The sequence below is a fragment of the Scatophagus argus genome, chromosome 6 (assembly GCF_020382885.2).
Source record: "Scatophagus argus isolate fScaArg1 chromosome 6, fScaArg1.pri, whole genome shotgun sequence".
Classification (NCBI taxonomy): domain Eukaryota; kingdom Metazoa; phylum Chordata; class Actinopteri; family Scatophagidae; genus Scatophagus; species Scatophagus argus.
This window is the reverse complement of record NC_058498.1, coordinates 24,424,305-24,442,084: the sequence shown is the minus strand read 5'-3', so window position 1 is coordinate 24,442,084 and position 17,780 is coordinate 24,424,305. Positions and strand designations below refer to the sequence as shown.

The window sequence follows — 17,780 nt, the reverse complement described above, 5'->3', positions numbered from 1 at the left end:
CCTCTGAAGATATACTGTGGTATCTGGCACTAGGCCCTAAGTAGCAGATCCTTTAAGTCCTGTAAAGTGCATGGTGGAGCCTCCATGAATCAGCCCCTGCAAACCAGGCACATCCCAGAGGAGCTGCAGTTTTGGAGATGCTCTGACCCAGTCGTCTGGCCATCACAGTTTGGCTGCTGTCAAAGTCGCTCAAATCCTTACACTTGCCAATTTTTTTCTGTTTCCAACACATCAACTTCAAGGACAAAATATTCACTTGCTGCCGAATATATCCCACCCACAGCCAGGCGCCATTATAACGACATGATCAGTGTTGTTTACTTTACCTGTCAGTGGTGATGATGTTATGGCTGATCAGTCTAAAATATAAGTGTTTAGTGGTTTTACATAATTTAAAGTTTACATACCAATGTTAATATAAAATGAGGGTATTCTGGAAATTGTAAAATTCAGGATCATTTCACTGAATAATTTAAGTGATATATGTGCACATACCAATCATAGGTGAAAATACTGCTAGATTTGGCTGAATTTTAAAAGCCAGGAGTGACACCATATGAAGAGCCATTTCGGAGCTGAAAGGATCAGCTTTTACGGCTGAGCTGAGCCTGACCTGGCTCACAGAAAAGAGCTGAATTCTCATCACTAGTGTTTCTGCTGCGACATTTTTCTCTATATGGGCTGGTGTACACAAGGTTTCAGCTCCTTCTTCATCTTAATAACTATTAGTTTTCATATCACCGGGTACACATTCGGCGGCTGTGATGTGATCTGAGGACACAAAAACAAGTCAAACGGGACAAGAAACACAAACAGTTAAACTGGTCAGACAGGTTGTAGTTAATGAGAACTTTGCAGCACACAAGTGACATTAATGAGTTAGCAAGGTATGATTAATCGAAAGCCAGGGTTTTCAGCGTCACGGAGGCGTCTCTTTTAAACTTGTGCCACACACCTTACCTGGCCTGGAGGAAAGTTTCAGATTAAAATCTGATTTTTAAAGACAGGCCGTAAAAATTGCCACCGTTTCTCTATTTCTTCTCCTGACAACATTCTCTGTGAGCTATGCACTTTCTCAGCTGAGGGAATACATTACATATTGAGATGTGAGGTAATAATGTCACTAAAGGAAGTTGTGTAATCACAGCAGAGCAGCACAGACTGCATGCATCAGTTTTTTTTTTTTTTAACCACCTATATGCATTCAGTTGGTGATGCAAAAAACAAACAAACAAACAATCAAAACTTTTTTCCTGTTTGCTTCAATATTAACACTTGAAAAGTTTTGGCTCTGATTTGCTGATAAGTGCATTTCAGTGCATTTTGTCAGCACAGAGTTTATAACAACCTGTTCTTCTGGACTGAAATAGCCAGTTGTCCATTTTGTGTGGAAGACTTCAAATGAAACCCTTTTTTTAAGGAAACATGACTGACAACACTGAGTCTGAAGAAGAAAACCTGGCTTAGCAGAGAAAGATGTTCATCATGATAATCATCATCTCTGATTGGAGTTTTGGGTTTTGTCAAGGCTGTCCACACAAATAGAACCTGTCTATGTTGAAAATCCTCCTGGAAAGCCAAAATTATTTGGCAGACAAAACAAAGACAAGATTGCAATTTTTTTGATGTAAGCATCCTTTACAACGTCTGAATTCGCACCCTTGACATACGCATTTACTGATTTTTACTGACTTTTCTGCAGCACTCACTTTAAGTTTGACCTCCAGATAAAGTGGTTTACACCATCTGGATTAACTGCTGCCATGTTTACAACATGTATGACTTTGCTGTTGCAGTTTGTTACCAACCTCAGAGAGTTAGTGCGCTTCACAAGTAAGACCCAAATTGTACTGAGCCAGAATCTGTTGAATATGTAGCCTCAGTCTTTATTGAAACTTGTAATGTGACCCATAAGAGTTACTGTGTGCAAATTTGTACATTGGGAAACTAAACGGCAGTAAGACATAATCACCTCTGAGGATTTAATTATACTAAAGTAATAAACTGAATATCATATCTTATGTTCAATAGGGTGATTTGATGAAGGTGGTGATGGCATTCAGTACAACTTTTAATCCTCTCCCTCTTCCATTTACATATGTATATTTTATTGCACTCCCAAAATAGATATGTAATTTTTATTAATCATATTCTGCATGAAGACCTGTGATCATAGTATACAAGAGTGCGCAAAGAACAAATCATGGTATGTCACTGAAGGTCCCGATGCCCTCAATCCAATCTCTGGTTTTAACTTGTCTGAATTTTTATTTGCTGCTTACAGGTGAACCAGTGGTGTGAATCTGGTATTTACCTGCTGGCCTCCCAGGCTGTGGATAAGTGTCAGTCACAGGAAGGAGCAGAGTCAGCACTGACCGACATTGAACGCTTTCTGGAGTCAGCAGAAAAGAGCCAGCTGACTGAGCTGAGGAACCTCCACAACCAGTATGAGGTTGTCCTATCCGAAGATATCAAGGTACGGTGCACGAAAACGCTAGCTGTAAGGATGACTGGATATTCTGTCGTAAAAACAGCGAGGATGAGGGTTGATGGTGAAATCTCTGCCTGCAGACCAGTGTCCTGAGCGCACTGAAGCGCCTGGAAGATGTGCAGGAGATGTTTGAGAAGCGGCACGTCAGTCTGAAGAGACTGTCCGCTAAGCAGACAAGGCCCGTCCAACCTGTTGCCCCGCGGCCTGAATCCTCTCCTAAACGGCCCTCATTGAAGAACACCCCCAGGACTACAGGGAGCCAGCAGCGTGAGTTGAATGTAGTTTGTGCAGAAAGTGATGAGCCTGGTGTAACAGGTTCAAACTGCCTGTGACACCCTGAGTTCCAAATATGAGCAGTATTGTAGCCATAATCTGAATGCATCTTAAAATTACATGTAGATAATGTAACAAAAGCGCTAAAGAAATTAAATTCTGAAAGTTGCTTATGCTGTGTTCTCTCAATTTCTTTCAGCTCTGGCTCGCAGAGCCTCTGATAACTCGAACAGTGGCAAGCAGCCAGCTGAAGCTGATCCCAACAAGAAGAAGAACATACGCAAGGCCAAAGGAGGCATCAAGGTACCCTCTAAACTGCAACATAAAGTCCTTTTAACAAGCAACTTTAATGGTTTATAAAGTTCTGTTCACCTCAGAATAAGAAAGAGGCGATGATTATGACAGTAGGGCATGGTATCAATACCAGTGCCAATCCTGAGAATTTTGGATTTTAAAAATGAACACTATCAACAGGTTGTTAAGAAATTACGGTGTTCATGTTATGTTAAAGACGTCTATTTACTTAATAGCACTTTGTACCTCTTGAAGCAGTAGTCTGAAAGCACCCCACAGTTTCTCAGTTTCTTTGATGATATGTTGCCCCTTCCTACTTTTGAATTCTGGCCATATTTTACAAGTTGCCCCTTTAATGTATGGCTAATTAAGCTAATCTGTTTCAATCATTTTGGTATGATTAAGGTACAGAATGATATGACCTATATGACCAAAGCTCATTTTTTTTTAAGAAAGATCTTAAATTTATCTTGCAACACGTAGGGTCATCAGGGATCCTTTTCTGGGACATAATTTCCTGTCACATGGATTAACATGTGACAGGAAATATCGAATGGCATTTGTCCTGCACCACCTTGGCTTTTCGGGAAGATGACTCGACTAACACAATTCTCCAAATTAACTATGATATTCAGAATAATGGTGTTGATCATTTAATTTGCTGTTAGATACTAATGAAATGAAATATACACTGATACCACTTTCTTTTGAGAGGCCCTGATAAACCAACAGGTGGCTGCCATAAGAGAAGGGGAGAGAAGTACAGACCATCTGAATCAATGCAATGAACAATAGTGATCCTATTTCACAAGGGGCAGTCACTTCTGTGGGTTTTGAAATATGGCCAGAGGGTTTCAGGGAACAAAAGCACTTCTCTGTGTTAACAGGAGCAGTAACCTTGGCAACTGCTCCCAGCCTACAAATGGTTTGGTATATAACCTCCTATAAAATAATATCTATTTTTTTTTACACTTGTACAGATTAAACAAGATATTAAGTTTTAATTTATGGACTTTAGAGGTGCTGGGGGGGAAGCATTTGTTATCTTCCTGTTCTTCCTGTTTCCAGTCTTTCTTTTGTGTAAAATGGATGGAAGAATTTTGATATCAATCAATCATTTCATAAATGAACTAAAACATCAATACCCTGGACTGGTCCCCAGTCAGTCACAGGGCCAAAATGATCTGTGGAGCAATGGGCTATTCACTTTCTTTTGATCAACTAATTTTATTAATTAGAACTACATTGTCTCTCCTCGTGCTTCCATTTCACCTCCAGAAGGTCAGAGGTCACCTCCAGAACAGTCGAAGGATTCAGTGTTTTGTAGTTTAAACAAAGTCCCCCCAACAGAAGAGGGTCTCACTAATTAATATGCCACCCCGCTGCTGTTCGCTGCTATGCTATGATTTTGCTCTGATCTCATTAACTGGTTTACATGCACGCCCCAAGGTTATTTTGTGCAGCTGACAAACATGGTCTGTTTGTGTAGTGATAATGTTGGTGTGTTAGACCGTAAACCTTCCTCCATAATTGATGAGGACAGAACTGTGTGAAGTCAGTGCCAAAATCAAAAGCCTGAAAAGTAGTTTCCTTCTTGTGGCTGCTTGTATCAAACTCCATTAACATGCTTAAAGAGACTGGGCTGATTTGTAAGTTTAAAAGTTTAATTTTTTTCAACTTTTTTTCAACTGTGTTTTATGAACACAACCTTGCAAGCTCAGGAGGTGGTTTAAGGGGCTTTCCAGCCAGATGTTATCAAGTTTTAAATCCACCTGTCTCTAAATAGCATATACTCCCACCACATATATAAGCTACCTACTGTGTTGGGAAGCGATACAGTGAAAGGTACAAAGTCATTTAATTTTTCCACTTCTCTAGCCATGATTGTGTTATGTCGGATCAGATTACACAATCAACACAGTAAAACCACCTGACAGATGTGGGGCATGAACAGATTGAACTGCTTTTATCTAGTGTAAAGTGTCAAAGTGAATGACAACCAAGTGGCATTCTGTCCAAAAATACCAATGACATGTTCCGTGACACTGGCCCCTCAGAGCACAAACAGCTTTTCTGAACACAGCTGTAACAATGGCGACACTTTGGCTTTACTGCTGGTAAAATATTTACCACTGACTGACTGACTTGATAAAGACATGATATGTTCTGACTTCACCAAGTGCACCATTAAACAGGTCTATTGGGACAAGCCTTGAGAAGCAGACATTTGGTTTACATGTACATTTGCATAATAATAACATACCTAATATACAAACCTCTGCCCTGATGATTGAGCCAATATGTGTGTTTGTGTTTCACAGATTGAAGTGATGCATGAGGAAAGCCAAGGAGGCTCCACCCATGTTGTTCTGACCAATGAGACGGAGGAGAGTCTGTCCAACAGACGCAGGTAAGGATGGACGGAATACACTGCTGTGGCCATAGTTCGGTGTTGGCATACACTTTGTGCTTCACTGCAACATCAGATAAGATTTGCTTTATTGTCCCACAATGGGGAAATTCACATTATGATTGTGACTGTAAGTCAGTAAACAAGGTGTGGGTCACACTTACAGCAGTGCTACTTTCACATATCCCAGACAGTAAAGACACAGCTGGTGCATGGTTTGAAGACTGTGTGCTGTAGTATGCTGAGTCACAGCACATGCCACATGCTCTGTGTATGTGAAGGGCACATTTCAGACGCAGGTGATGTAATAGTTAACATCCAGGTGACGGTGCAAGTGGTGATGTAGGACTCCAGTGTGGAATTTATCCATGTTTAATTTTAACCTGTGTTGTATGGAGGCAGAACATTTCTACATACAGCTCTTTTGGAATAATATTTTGTGGCTGATATTGTGTTTTATCCCACCCTCTCCTTAAATAAATCCATAAAAGTAGATCTACTCCCTCCCCCTCTTTAAAAATACAGAATCAGTGCAAATGGTGTTTACTTCAAACGGCTGGACACAAGATGTGTCCTACTTCACAAGAAAGTCCATTTTCAGTGTTTGTGTAATGAAGGCTTCAGGTTTCCACATCACTCTTGTCTAAGCTGCACAATGAACCACAATTTGCTTTCAAACTAAATGCTAAATGTGAACAAAATCAAGCCCACTGAAGCATCAATAAACATTACAGAATAAGACGGCAAGATGAGATGATGTAATTCAGAGTGCAAAGGACACAAAATCCATGTGACAAACATGATGGAAATGTGCCATTTATGTTTGTTTCACGTATTAATTTAAAGAGCTTGTTAGTTGTCCAATCATTCAAAACAGATCTGAGATTTTAGTCTGCTGCAATTTCTTTACTCTTCAGTGGAAGCTTCAGTGGATACTTAAATCTTAAGCTCCATATATAGTATGCCATGCATTTTTCTTATTGAGGCAACTTTTCCACCTCAGCCAAGCCTAAAAGCATTTTTGTGATGTCTTTTTTTCCCCCCTCAATTTACTGCATTGCCACTTATGTGCCAATTGAAAGTGTATTCAGAAACGGATGGAAATGCACTTAGTGAGAGAGAGAGAAACGGTGAAATGGTGGTACACCACAACAGAGAAGACAAGCAGCTTGCAGCTTCCTGTTTGAATGTGCATTTCATTTCATTTTAAACAACACACAGCAGTGTGTATCCAGTGTATTCTGACTGAAGCAGCCAATTGTACCATTGAGTGGGCCTGTTACATAATTTTTATCTGTGAGCAGAAATTATCTAGTCAAATTGCTGTTAAATATTTAACCAACTTTCTTCAACCAGAAGACAAAAAATATATATAATAAAATTGCTTCTTTGACATGAGTACCACATAGGCTGTATTCATGGCTTCCGATGGTTCAGATTGATTGGCTCATTGATTAATCCACTATCTTCAGCTCTAACTGACAAAATAAGACCATTACTGTATTTGCGATTTTAAAAAATGGTTGTGCTTCCAAATTTCAAAGATGCAACATTGAGTGAGGATTCAACTTGATGTCATTATAGATTAGGTCCATCCCACATGTACCAGACGTTCCTTTATCTTTTGGTTATACAAAGTGAAAACTGATCCTGCTGATGACTGAAAAACAACTGACTGCATCTCGTTGCTTAACAGAACAGCTTTGGCTTTTATTACGAGACAGCAAATACACAGTATAGCCAGCAAACAATGAGAGTTAACATGAAAGAGAAAAAGATGGCAGACTGTAAGGTAAGGCCCTTTGTTTGTGTGATACTTTCAGCATTCAGCAGCCCTTCATCTAAAAAAAACATTCATGTGAAAGCAGCCTTACAGGAGTACGTGTTCTGGTAATATGGCCGACAAAGCAGCATCACTCTCACAGCTGTACAGTACAGATTACCCATAAATCCTCTGGAGTGGCGGTAAACTGCAGGGTCTGTTGCAGCTTGCCACAGTGAACGCACATCCGTGGCGTGACCGTGTGATGTGATCATATGATCATAGATGCAAGGGTGGTAAGGAGTTTTGCCCTCCCCTGAAAAGTATACATGTTCCTGGGGAGAAACTCCCATGGCCTTGGCACAAATCCCCATGAAGACATCATCGATGTACATGGAGGTGTTCAGCACCAGAGTTGCATAGTAAATCTTAGTGGCCACGTCTCCTGAAACCACGTACCCTGCTCCAGCAGTGTAGTCTGGGTAGGAAGGCCAGGGGTACAGTTCATTAGGAACGTGGTATTTGCTGTCTTTACGGCGAATCGGAGGGGCTCCTCTGTGTACATGCCCCACCCACAGGTCTTTGCCCCCTGATTGTCTATTCAGGAGCTGATGCAAGTACTTCACCAAATTGGGCATATGGACAAAAATGTCGTCATCTGCAGACATGAGGAAGCGTGCCTGAGGGCAGTACTTGTAGCCCCAGTGGAACTGCAGAATCAGTTTGGTAGTGAGGTTGTGAAAGGTGTCCAAAAAGTTCTGCTGAATTAGGTCTCCGTAGACCTGGTCCTCCTGCAGTAGTGCTCTCTGCACGCTGGCTCTCCGCCCAACATCTGGGTGTATACCGAGGGCAAACACCACCCTCACATTCGCCCCTAGTTCTGACCAAACAAAGCTCTCGTTCCCCCATGTGTCCCTGATGGCCTGACGCCGCTCAAAGTTCTCCGGAGATGATTTCACAAACAAAAGCAAGAGGACATCATCCTCGCTTTTCCCATGTCCGACTCCACATTTATCTGGATGGTTGATGAGGTACGGATACTTCACTAGCTCACCACCCATGCCATTAAAACCTTCCTTTCTGTGGTGCTGGTTGGAGGCGATGACAAGGGAAGAATTGAGGAAATCAAAGCTGTTGACCAGGTAGCGATGTGTGTAGGATCTCATGTGACTGACCACGTGGTGGTCAAGCTCTTCCCAGCAGACCATCAGCACACACAGCACCAGACCTGTGGTCAGCAGCTGCACACACTGGCACTTATGGATACGACGGAAGTTCATGAACATCGTGACCAACGTCTGACCACTGGCAGCATGTATTCCTTTGGATCCGCCTAGAGCTTGCTCTCCTCTGTCTCACGTACCCGTTCTTCTTCTGATAGTAGAGGATGCTATTTCATCTCTGCCTCCTTTCACTTTTACGCTTGACGTCTCATTTGACTTTCTCTTCTGTCTCTCCTTTCATCTATCTAACTGTCTTTCTTCTCATCTCTTCCGCTTTATCTTCTATGGTCTGTCTCACCGCACATGTATCCGCTCTCCCTCCCCCTCCTCCTCCTCCTCTTGTCCTATCAGCTGGCTCCTTTTTTTTGATGTTGTCAAGTCCAGTAAGCTTTTGTCGGGCTCTTCAGCAGTCTGGGTACTTGGTAACTGATCTTCCTCCACAGTAAGAAGCAAACGCTCCACTCCCTCATAGTGATCAGACTGCACACAGCTCCAAGTAAAGCTCAGTGTCCTTAGTTCAACTCAAAACAAATTCAACATGCTCCTTTATCCCTCTCTTCAATGGATCCCTAGTTAGTTTCACCCTCCTCGTCCACCTCCTTATTCCATTCCTGCTCCTCTTGGTTACTGTAATGTCAGCATGTTGTGGGAAGCCACGGCACCTGAGAAAGAGAGAAACAACTAAGAGTCAGAGTCATATAAACAAATTCTATGAAGGCAGAAATACGAAGGCATCATCTTGCATTCTGGATTTGTTTTTGTTTTTTTTTAAGATTGAAAATTTAAATATAATCAGTTGATAATGAAAATAATTCCAAGGACCACAGCAAAATGTGGAATGGCAAAAAAAAAAAGACCCAACACTGTTTCTCACAGCTCAACATTTTGACTTCAAATGTCTTGTGTTGTCTGACCAATAGTCCAACATATTCAATTTCCTATTACAGGCCTTTGTGATGAACCAAAGCATCAAACCTTTACATTTTGAGAAGCTGGGACAATGTAATATTTGATATTTTTGTTTGAAAAATGACTTAGATGAGCATTAGTACACTACAGATTATCTTATCATTTCAGCTCTAATTTAATTCATTCATTTTCACTATGATTTCTTGTTCGTGACGGGTTTCACTGTTCCAGCTGTTTGCACCATGTAAACATCGCCAGAAAGGAGGCAGCCTGGGGCACAATCTTATGAGACTGGAGCGGGAAACCAAGGAGGGGTGGGAGTGGGGCAATGCGAGATCGATTTCTTTCCAAATGCTCGGAAGGAACATGGTTAAGTATGACCTCAAATACAACCACGTAACAGAATGTGCAGCATTATTTCAATTCAGAAATGTGAGGATGAACAGGTGCGTCAGAGCCGAGTGATCCTCCCCTGTGACACTCTGACTGCACTTAGTCAGAGAAACAAAAACGGACAAATGTTCAAACTTTTTTTTTTTTTTTTTAACGTAACAGAAGCTAATGTAAGAAGGAGCGGATCACACCAGGAGGTCGGTTACCACCTGTTTTAAAAAGGCCCCTCCAGTGTCGGGATGAGTCGGTCCATAGGTGAAGTCGCCAGCGAGACAAAACGCGCACGGTGCTGTGAAAGAGGCTTCCTGCTAACGCGCTACTCACCGATAGATGTGGCGAAAAACAGCGTGTCGACGGCGAAGACTTGGAGAGGAAATGATTGTCGACTAGACACGAATACTAGCAGTACCAGTTTCACGTCATCATTCGCTGTGTGTCTTTTGGATTTGCTGAGGATGGTGCATGCGTCACCACGTGGTGTTCACGCACAAGGTAGGCTATGTACAGGTGTTGTTTCCTCAAGGCTTTGTGGTTTGTGGAGCTATGGCGTGGGTTCTGCAGAGTTAAATGGAGCTCAAACTTTTGACTGATGTTTTGTCTCATATAAGTCAGACATCACTGAGCGACTTTCAGGCTTGGCATTTCTGTAGGGGTTACATCAGTGTAATGTTCCTGCAGTGTTTCTGCGGTGATCTAAAGAGAGCTGTCGTTCTTGTAATCTGTAATGTTGTGATGATTATTGGCAAAAACAAGGGAGCAAAAACAAAAACATGATTACAAATGAAAATTGGAATGAATGGAAAAGTCAGGTCTCATCAATAAATTCAGTTTGTTGGTCCAAATATTCGCACATGTAGAAACATGGTGAGGGATCAACACCTGAATTCAGCCCTGTCATTAATAGTTCAAAACATAAATAGTCTAAGATACGTAAGTGGACAACCAATGAAAAGGATTTTGACACTTTTCTAACAATGACTTGTTTTATTAAACTATTCAATTTATTGTATGACTTACCAGTAACAAAGACAAACCAATGATTTGAATTAATAATTAACAATGTCTTAACAAGTTGTAAGAGTGATAGATCATGAACAAATTTACTCAGCAGTAACCAAGCAATGCTGTGAGTTCTTCTTCTTGGGTTAATATACCTGAAGAAACATACGCTTGTATACTTCTGCAAAAAAAAACTAAGGATCTGCTTTTTTAAAAGAGAAAATAAAAGAAAGGAAGAAAAGTAAAGTAAAGTGGTGAGTCTTTCTCTCTAGCAGTTCCCTTGATAGTCGTCAAGATAAATCACCACCATGAATGCTAACGGAAGGACTGTTTTATCTTTGCATTGCACACAGATGCTAAAGGGTATGTTGTGTGTCTGAATGAAACTGAAGAGGCGTGTGACAAAGCAGTGTTACCTGATGATCAGTGATGACAGTGTATTATATTACTAGGTAAATATGACTGTGTTAAACTGAAAGCTAGGCAAACTTTCTTTCAAGTTAGTCTCCCAAAGCCAGATCAATCTGATCTCCACAGTGCTGAAGAAAGATCTGGCTGAACTCATTATCAATATATGTCTCGTTTGCATTTAATCGCAAATGTGTTGGGCAGCACTAAACCTTAAAATGCAGCGACAGTGCCCTTAAAATAGTGTTGATGGAAACTTGTTTGACAAGTTTAGTGCTGGTATTAATATGACTTAGTGACTGCAAAAGAAAATCTAACAGCTGCTAGCTTGTTTAGGATCACACTGTAAGTAAACCAGGTTTGTGTTGAAGTAGATAACCAATAACGAACATATACCAACAGCCTGCTTGTGGTAAGCCAGTCTGCTCAGAGGCTGACTTTTCTGTGATTGGCTGGTTTTGAAAAAATCACCCTGGCAGGGCTTCAACACTTAGCAACTGTGTCATTTGATCTTTTCACGCAGAAGCAAAATGAATATGTAATTATGTTATGATACAAAACATATATCTATATGTAATTGTGTATTTTTGTTAGCTCATTGAGGCCTAACTGGAACCAAAACATCTGAATAGAAACAGACTGGCATATTTACACAAAACTCACCAATGGATATTGTAAACATCCCAATATAGCCTGCCTCTCACGTGGGCTAGCTGTCCTTAACTGTGCGGAGGACAGTGAATGTAAGTGCCGATTCAGCACAAAGAACTATAATAGAGGGGCTTTAGTCAAAGCAGAGCCTCTGACCAGAGAAGCTGCTGACATCTGTGCAATGCTGCCACACAATAGGCCGGACACATGTTTCCAGAACAGCATGTTTTGACTGAATGCTGGGTCTCAGCCAACAATGGAGAGCTCTGACAACTCATGGCCGAGCCTCGACATCCAGAGAGAGGTCTTGTGACTGAACATAACATGAGAGGATCCACTATCTCAGGCTTTGTATGTGATGACCCTTAAAGTTGTAATCATGCCATTTTTGCACATGACCATTTAACTACTCGACATTCTCAAATGGTACAGCAAAGTAGTAGAATTTAACATAAAGTCAATTCAGAAACACCTTTAACTTTCTATAGACTACTTTATTGAAGGTTTTTCAAAGTGAAAACCTTCTACCTAACAGGGAATGTGTTTCCTGTTACTTTATAATATGGGTAGTTTGATATACACATCAACCAAATGAGGCTTTGTTTTATTGCAGTGAAACACACATCCGTAGGATCTATAATCGAGACTGTGTGATGATAACACCCTTTTCCAGGCTGTGAGCACACTTCTTAATGCATGTACTTGTCAGTACTTCACTCTTTAAATGAACCTGTAAAATCATCTGCGGTGCAGACATGTAAGTTCAGAAAAATGAGACTCATTCAAGTTAGTCTGTGCAGTGAAGCAATTGCAAAGTAACAAAGGTCACATGCCGGGTGCTTGCAAAAAGTAGCAATAAATGTATTTATAACCATTTCCTTTTTCAGCCAACATGTCAAAGTAGTGACGTAGCGTCATGTGAAACTGACATAGTCTTGGTAACCCAGCTGCTAGCCCAATGAGATTTTGCTCTTTATAGGTAACTTGTAAAATGTGGTCAAAAATTCAAAGGTAGCTCCAAAAATATGAGTGGCACCAGAGTAAACACCATCAGCTGCTCAGTATACGGTTGGCTGTAGTTACCTTTGGCTGTAATTATAGCTATTGTTAGCTCAGTTAGCACAGTTTGGCCTTGTAGCTGACTGGATTGTCAGCTGAATTGGAACTTGGACCTTAACTCACAGAGGGTTTCACTGTTGGCAAAGGGGCTCACCTTAAAAGCCAATTAACACAGGTGGCCACCAGACTGGGGCTGTACACAGCTTCCAGATAGGCTGAGGACAAAGGGGGGTACAATGTGGTACTGACTCTCAGTGGATGAGACCAGAAAGTCAGGCATCATCAGTGGGGACAAACAGCATGTAGAGACAAAACTATCAACCTAGCTATCAGACTATCATCCCTAAAGGTACGAAGTGGTATCACAAGACAGGATGGGCTGGGCCTAGCTGGTTAGCATGCTAACTTCAGTACATATCTCTGCAAACACAATACACAGATGCCTTTAAGGAAGTTAAAGTATTGTTAAGTTCCTCTTTTAACTTGTTTTTTCTTTGTTCTCTGTAACCATGTCTGTTCATGTCATTAAATAATAATAACAATAATAATAATGACAATAATTCTATGTTTATATTATGTATTACACCTTGGGCCAAGACAAATTCCTTGTATGTGTAAACATACGTGACAATAAAACTGATTCTAAATATTATCAAATATTAACTAATATTTAGTGAAGTGACAGGATACAGTGTAGATAGAGATGGCACTGGTCTGTTCATGAACCCCCATATCTTTAGAAAAAACAAGCAAAAAACAAAAAAACACGATAAACTACTTAGTTCATTTTCTTGTTGTCGCTTAGAGTCAGGGTCAGTTGCTTCTTCCTGTTACCTTCAAATAACCAGTATAAATCCATGTGACACCAAATGATATAAAGTGGGGAAAACTTCATTTGAAACTCTAGCTGGAGAAATGCATTGGGATTCACCAGAGTGACAACATAATCTGAGTCGTACACATTAATGGGCATTAATGTTCAGGTGTTGATATTCAACACTGAGCAGTTGTTAATCCTTGAGTAGCTCCAATTACCCAGTCAACTTGTGTTTTCCTAGCACCGCCGCAGTGACAATGCAAATGAGTTCACCTTACTATGTTTAAATTACAGGAACTAGGTTTATAGACAGCATAGTGAGCAACTGTTTTCGCTCATAACTCAATGCAAACATTGTTTATTGTTACGTTTTGTTTCACTTGCAAATGAGGAGTTTTGAATGAACAGAAATGTGCAAAAGAAGCACCCTTTCACTGTGGTTTGGATCGGGCTACAGGTTACATGTGCCGTCTACCCAGCAAAATTAGAGCCCTCCTCTAATCCTGCTATGTAAACAGTGTGACATAGTTTTGGTTCTTGACATAATTGGCGGTGTTGGTCATTGGGGTGAAATATTACAGGAATGCAGAATATTTGTGTAATTTAGGCTGTCACATGTTTATTCACTGGTAGTTTAATCATACAGCCTGGTAGCTTGTTTAATTCTGGTGACATGGTCTGTGACACATGGAATGGAAAATGCCTCCACCTTTATTGTAAAATAAAAAATGCTTCACCAAGAGTTCTTGGGAACCAGACATTTTTTTTATTTATGAAGAAGGTTAAAAACATAGATTTTTTTTGAGAATGACAATATGTTTCATCGAAGAATTATTCTTCTTTAGTAAACTCCGATTTTATTTTGGCGATTTTGGATAAGTGACTCTTTAATTTCTGATTTCTGACTCATGAGACTTTGTTGTAGCAATGACTCCAAATTCCCCAATTTTAAAAAATGAGCACAGATGAGTAAAAAAGTACAAAAATAAGACCCAATAAGACCCAAAAATAAGATCCAGGTGTTGCAACTATGACTCAGATTGATTTCACTGAACTAATCAGAGAATTTTCCTGATAAGGTTAATAAAGTCAGGTGTGCCACTTCATATTAAATGCCATTTTAATGCCCTTCTAGATGTAATGGGTGTTACTCTGCACTGTCATGTTACTGTAGTGTAGAAACCTGGCTATGTCTGTTCACTTTTCCTTCCAAATGACTCTGAAAACTCTGACTCTGACCGAAAACTAGCTCTACATTGAAACTGGTCGAGATCATAATGGCATTTGAAAATGCTTATTTGTGAGCAAGAAATGAACACAAATCCTTTCAGTGTACTTTGTGGTTTGTCTAAGGCAGAAAATTAACCGCTTAAGGACAAGCCTACTGCTTGTAACTTTGTCACTGTTGGCTGTAGTGTCACTGTGTTTGTCAGTTTTACATCCTGTTTGCTCTCTGCTCCCCTGCTAACTCAGCATGCTCAGTGTGAACGCGATTCATCCTCCTTGCTGAAGTACTCTTGTAAACTGAAACCTGCTGAAAAAGTGCTCTGAGTTCTGGGACTATTTGCTTGTTTGACTTCATCATCTTGACACATCCAGCCCCCCCCCCCCTCACACAAACACACACACACACACACACACACACACACACACACACACACACACACACACACACACTTTTACTCCTCTAACTCTGTCAGCAGACACCCTTAGCCTTAAACACTGGAAGGCATTATATACTTAATTTAGGTCAACACCCGTCAGCACACAAACACACACGTACACACTGTGTTCCTGACTTACCAGGCAGTTTTTGAGTCCAGTCCATTTGTGAGGTAAAGTTCAGGTAAAGTTCCTTTCCTCTGCTCTGCTCAGCTGCGGCAAACTCTCCTCAACTCTGTCCGCCGCTGACACTCACTTTCTCTGTCTCATTATTTCCAACAACTCTGTTTCTTTCACCATCTCTGTTCCGTGAAACATAGGATTTCCTCTTGTCTCGTACCTTTTCCTTTTCCTTTTTCCTGTCAGATGCAGTATTCCATTTCGGTAGCTCAGCTGACCTTCAAATGTTGCTCTGATTGCCCCGAAGGTCCCGGTGTGTGTGTGTGTGTGTGTGTGTGTCTGTGTCTATGTGTATGTGAGAGAGAGAGAGAGAGAGAGAAATAGAGAGATAGGGAGGGAGAGGGATGGGGGGAGGAGAGAGGGAAAGAGAGAGAGCCTCTGTGTGGAGTGGGTGGGTGTATCTTGCAAAGGGGGAGGAACTACTGGGCATCTTCTAACCTCCCCTTCACTTTTTCCTTCACTTTTTCAGACCTCCCTCCTTGTGTTTCTTCTCAGTGTCAGTATCAGTATCAGGGGTGTTAGAAAATATCAACATGCTAGTATTGCGATACTATGTTCTGTGATATCGTAGTGATTGTCAACAACATTGCAATGATTTTTATGTCAAGTTATGGATTTTTATTTTCTTGATTTGTTTATCTAAAGAATGCTGCTTTCATTTTTTTTAGTTATTTCTTTATAGATGTGAAAAGAAGTGTCACACCAGCCAGACTATTTACCATAAAGGAAAAGCGTCCTAAATTGTGAGTCCCAAATGAAAAAGTAGACGTGTACTGGCCACCAAACTGAACCAAACCTGCAGAATGGTAAATGAACTGTGCTTATATAGCGCTCTTCTGGTCTGACGGGGTCTGCAGGGGTCAGGTGTGCTAACCTTAGCAAGCTCAGCTAGCTAGTTTCCACCTTCCAAATAGAAAACAAAACAGGTTCATCCCAAGCTTGTAAAAGAAAAGACTCCTTAAGTGCCACATGCGTTTAGCAATGAAATATTGTTAAAAATTATGTATGTTTTTCCACAAATACTATATGTCTATATACTCAATGAAACAGATGACACTCAACTCCAGCCATGTGCATCTTTGCAGTGCCTGTCCCTGCCTGCCTCCCGGCTAATGCAAAAATTGGCGGAAGAGATGGAGCATAGACTTCTTAGTTAGGCCAAAGTTAGTTAGTTAGGCTGCACACCAACCTGTATTATTTGTTTATATTTGCATTAAAAATGATCTGAAAGGCACCAGCACCACAAACAGACTGAGAGGTGTGTCAGTACCTGCTCTGTTCTGTACATGTACAAAAGTGGTCCTTTTAGTCAAAAAATGTGCCTGTACAAAATCATTGCACTCTTAAAAGACAGAAAAGTTTATGAAAAACATCAGCAGATGTATTCTGTTTCTCTACGTCATCTGCTCGGATTCTCAGATTAGGTGTCGAAGAAAAATTAATTTGTTTAACATATAAAAGTTTAATTCAGCAAACTTTGTGTTTATTAGTGTTGAATGTGTTCATTCAATACAATTTATTCAACATATGAAAAATACATATTCCACATATGGGGTCCATGGAGATCACAAGCTCTTAGGCTAACTGAGCTAACAGTAGCCATCGAAAACTACAGCAAACAGTATAGTAAGCGGCAGGTCGGTATGAATATTAGTAACAGTAAATGCTAGACCACAGTGTAACAGCAAATTATGTCAGTTTCACAGCAATATCTACTATATCTAAAGTTTGCAAACATTAGCCTCTATTAGACACTACTCATTACCACACCAAGTTGCCTAAACCTATAACAGCAAAACCCCTGAGTTTGTCGAATTAAACAAGAGTGTCTTTAATTGCTCATAATTTCAACTTTTCGTTAGTCAGAGAAAGAATCTAGCTATTATTTCTTTTCAGTCTGGACACTTATATCAAGGTTTTAACTATTTGTCGTAGCTTTAGTTTGGCATGTTGACTCTGCCCATGTGATCCTATGGAACAAACCATGAGCAAGCCTGGCACAGATTATCCCAGACCACACAACCCCAAATGGCAAAGTCGTGACCACATATTAAAATGTTTCAAGTACAGTTCCTTAGAACTGGCAGCAGTGTAGCAGCAAGGCTACAGACTGAATGAACACATAACGTCTGAATGAACTTCCTATTAAGAACGATAGGTCTTGGACATAATGTGATTGGAGGGTGAATGACTCATGTGACTATAAAATGATTTCCACGCCTTCCTGGAACAGACCAAGGCTCCATATG

At 40.6% G+C, this 17,780-nt stretch overlaps 2 protein-coding genes across 10 annotated transcripts in view; one reads left to right on the top strand and one right to left on the bottom strand.

The window, feature by feature from the left end:
• The window catches only part of mcf2l2 (MCF.2 cell line derived transforming sequence-like 2), a 118,737-nt gene that overhangs the window by 44,040 nt on the left and 56,917 nt on the right, over positions 1-17,780 (top strand). For all 8 annotated transcript variants that reach the window (XM_046392584.1, XM_046392577.1, XM_046392576.1 and 5 more), the window contains exons 12-15: positions 2,285-2,476; positions 2,572-2,758; positions 2,964-3,067; positions 5,380-5,468. In XM_046392584.1, coding sequence (XP_046248540.1) covers positions 2,285-2,476; positions 2,572-2,758; positions 2,964-3,067; positions 5,380-5,468 — 572 coding nt within the window. The remainder of the gene's footprint in view (positions 1-2,284; positions 2,477-2,571; positions 2,759-2,963; positions 3,068-5,379; positions 5,469-17,780) is intronic.
• Positions 7,154-15,802, bottom strand: b3gnt5a (UDP-GlcNAc:betaGal beta-1,3-N-acetylglucosaminyltransferase 5a). 2 transcript variants are annotated; one of them, XM_046392587.1, is made up of 2 exons: positions 15,493-15,802; positions 7,154-9,115 (listed from the first exon to the last, which is right to left on the bottom strand). In XM_046392587.1, the coding sequence occupies exon 2, from the start codon at positions 8,514-8,516 to the stop codon at positions 7,323-7,325; it is 1,194 nt and encodes a 397-aa protein (XP_046248543.1). In that variant the 5' UTR covers positions 8,517-9,115; positions 15,493-15,802; the 3' UTR covers positions 7,154-7,322. The 2 variants fall into 2 exon arrangements, with proteins under 2 accessions (XP_046248543.1, XP_046248542.1); XM_046392586.1 differs by lacking the exon at positions 15,493-15,802 and adding an exon at positions 10,080-10,373.

Excerpts from the sequence above, each read along its gene's own strand:
- b3gnt5a (XM_046392587.1), bottom strand. The coding sequence starts at position 8,516 with ATGTTCATGAACTTCCGTCGTATCCATAAGTGCCAGTGTGTGCAGCTG.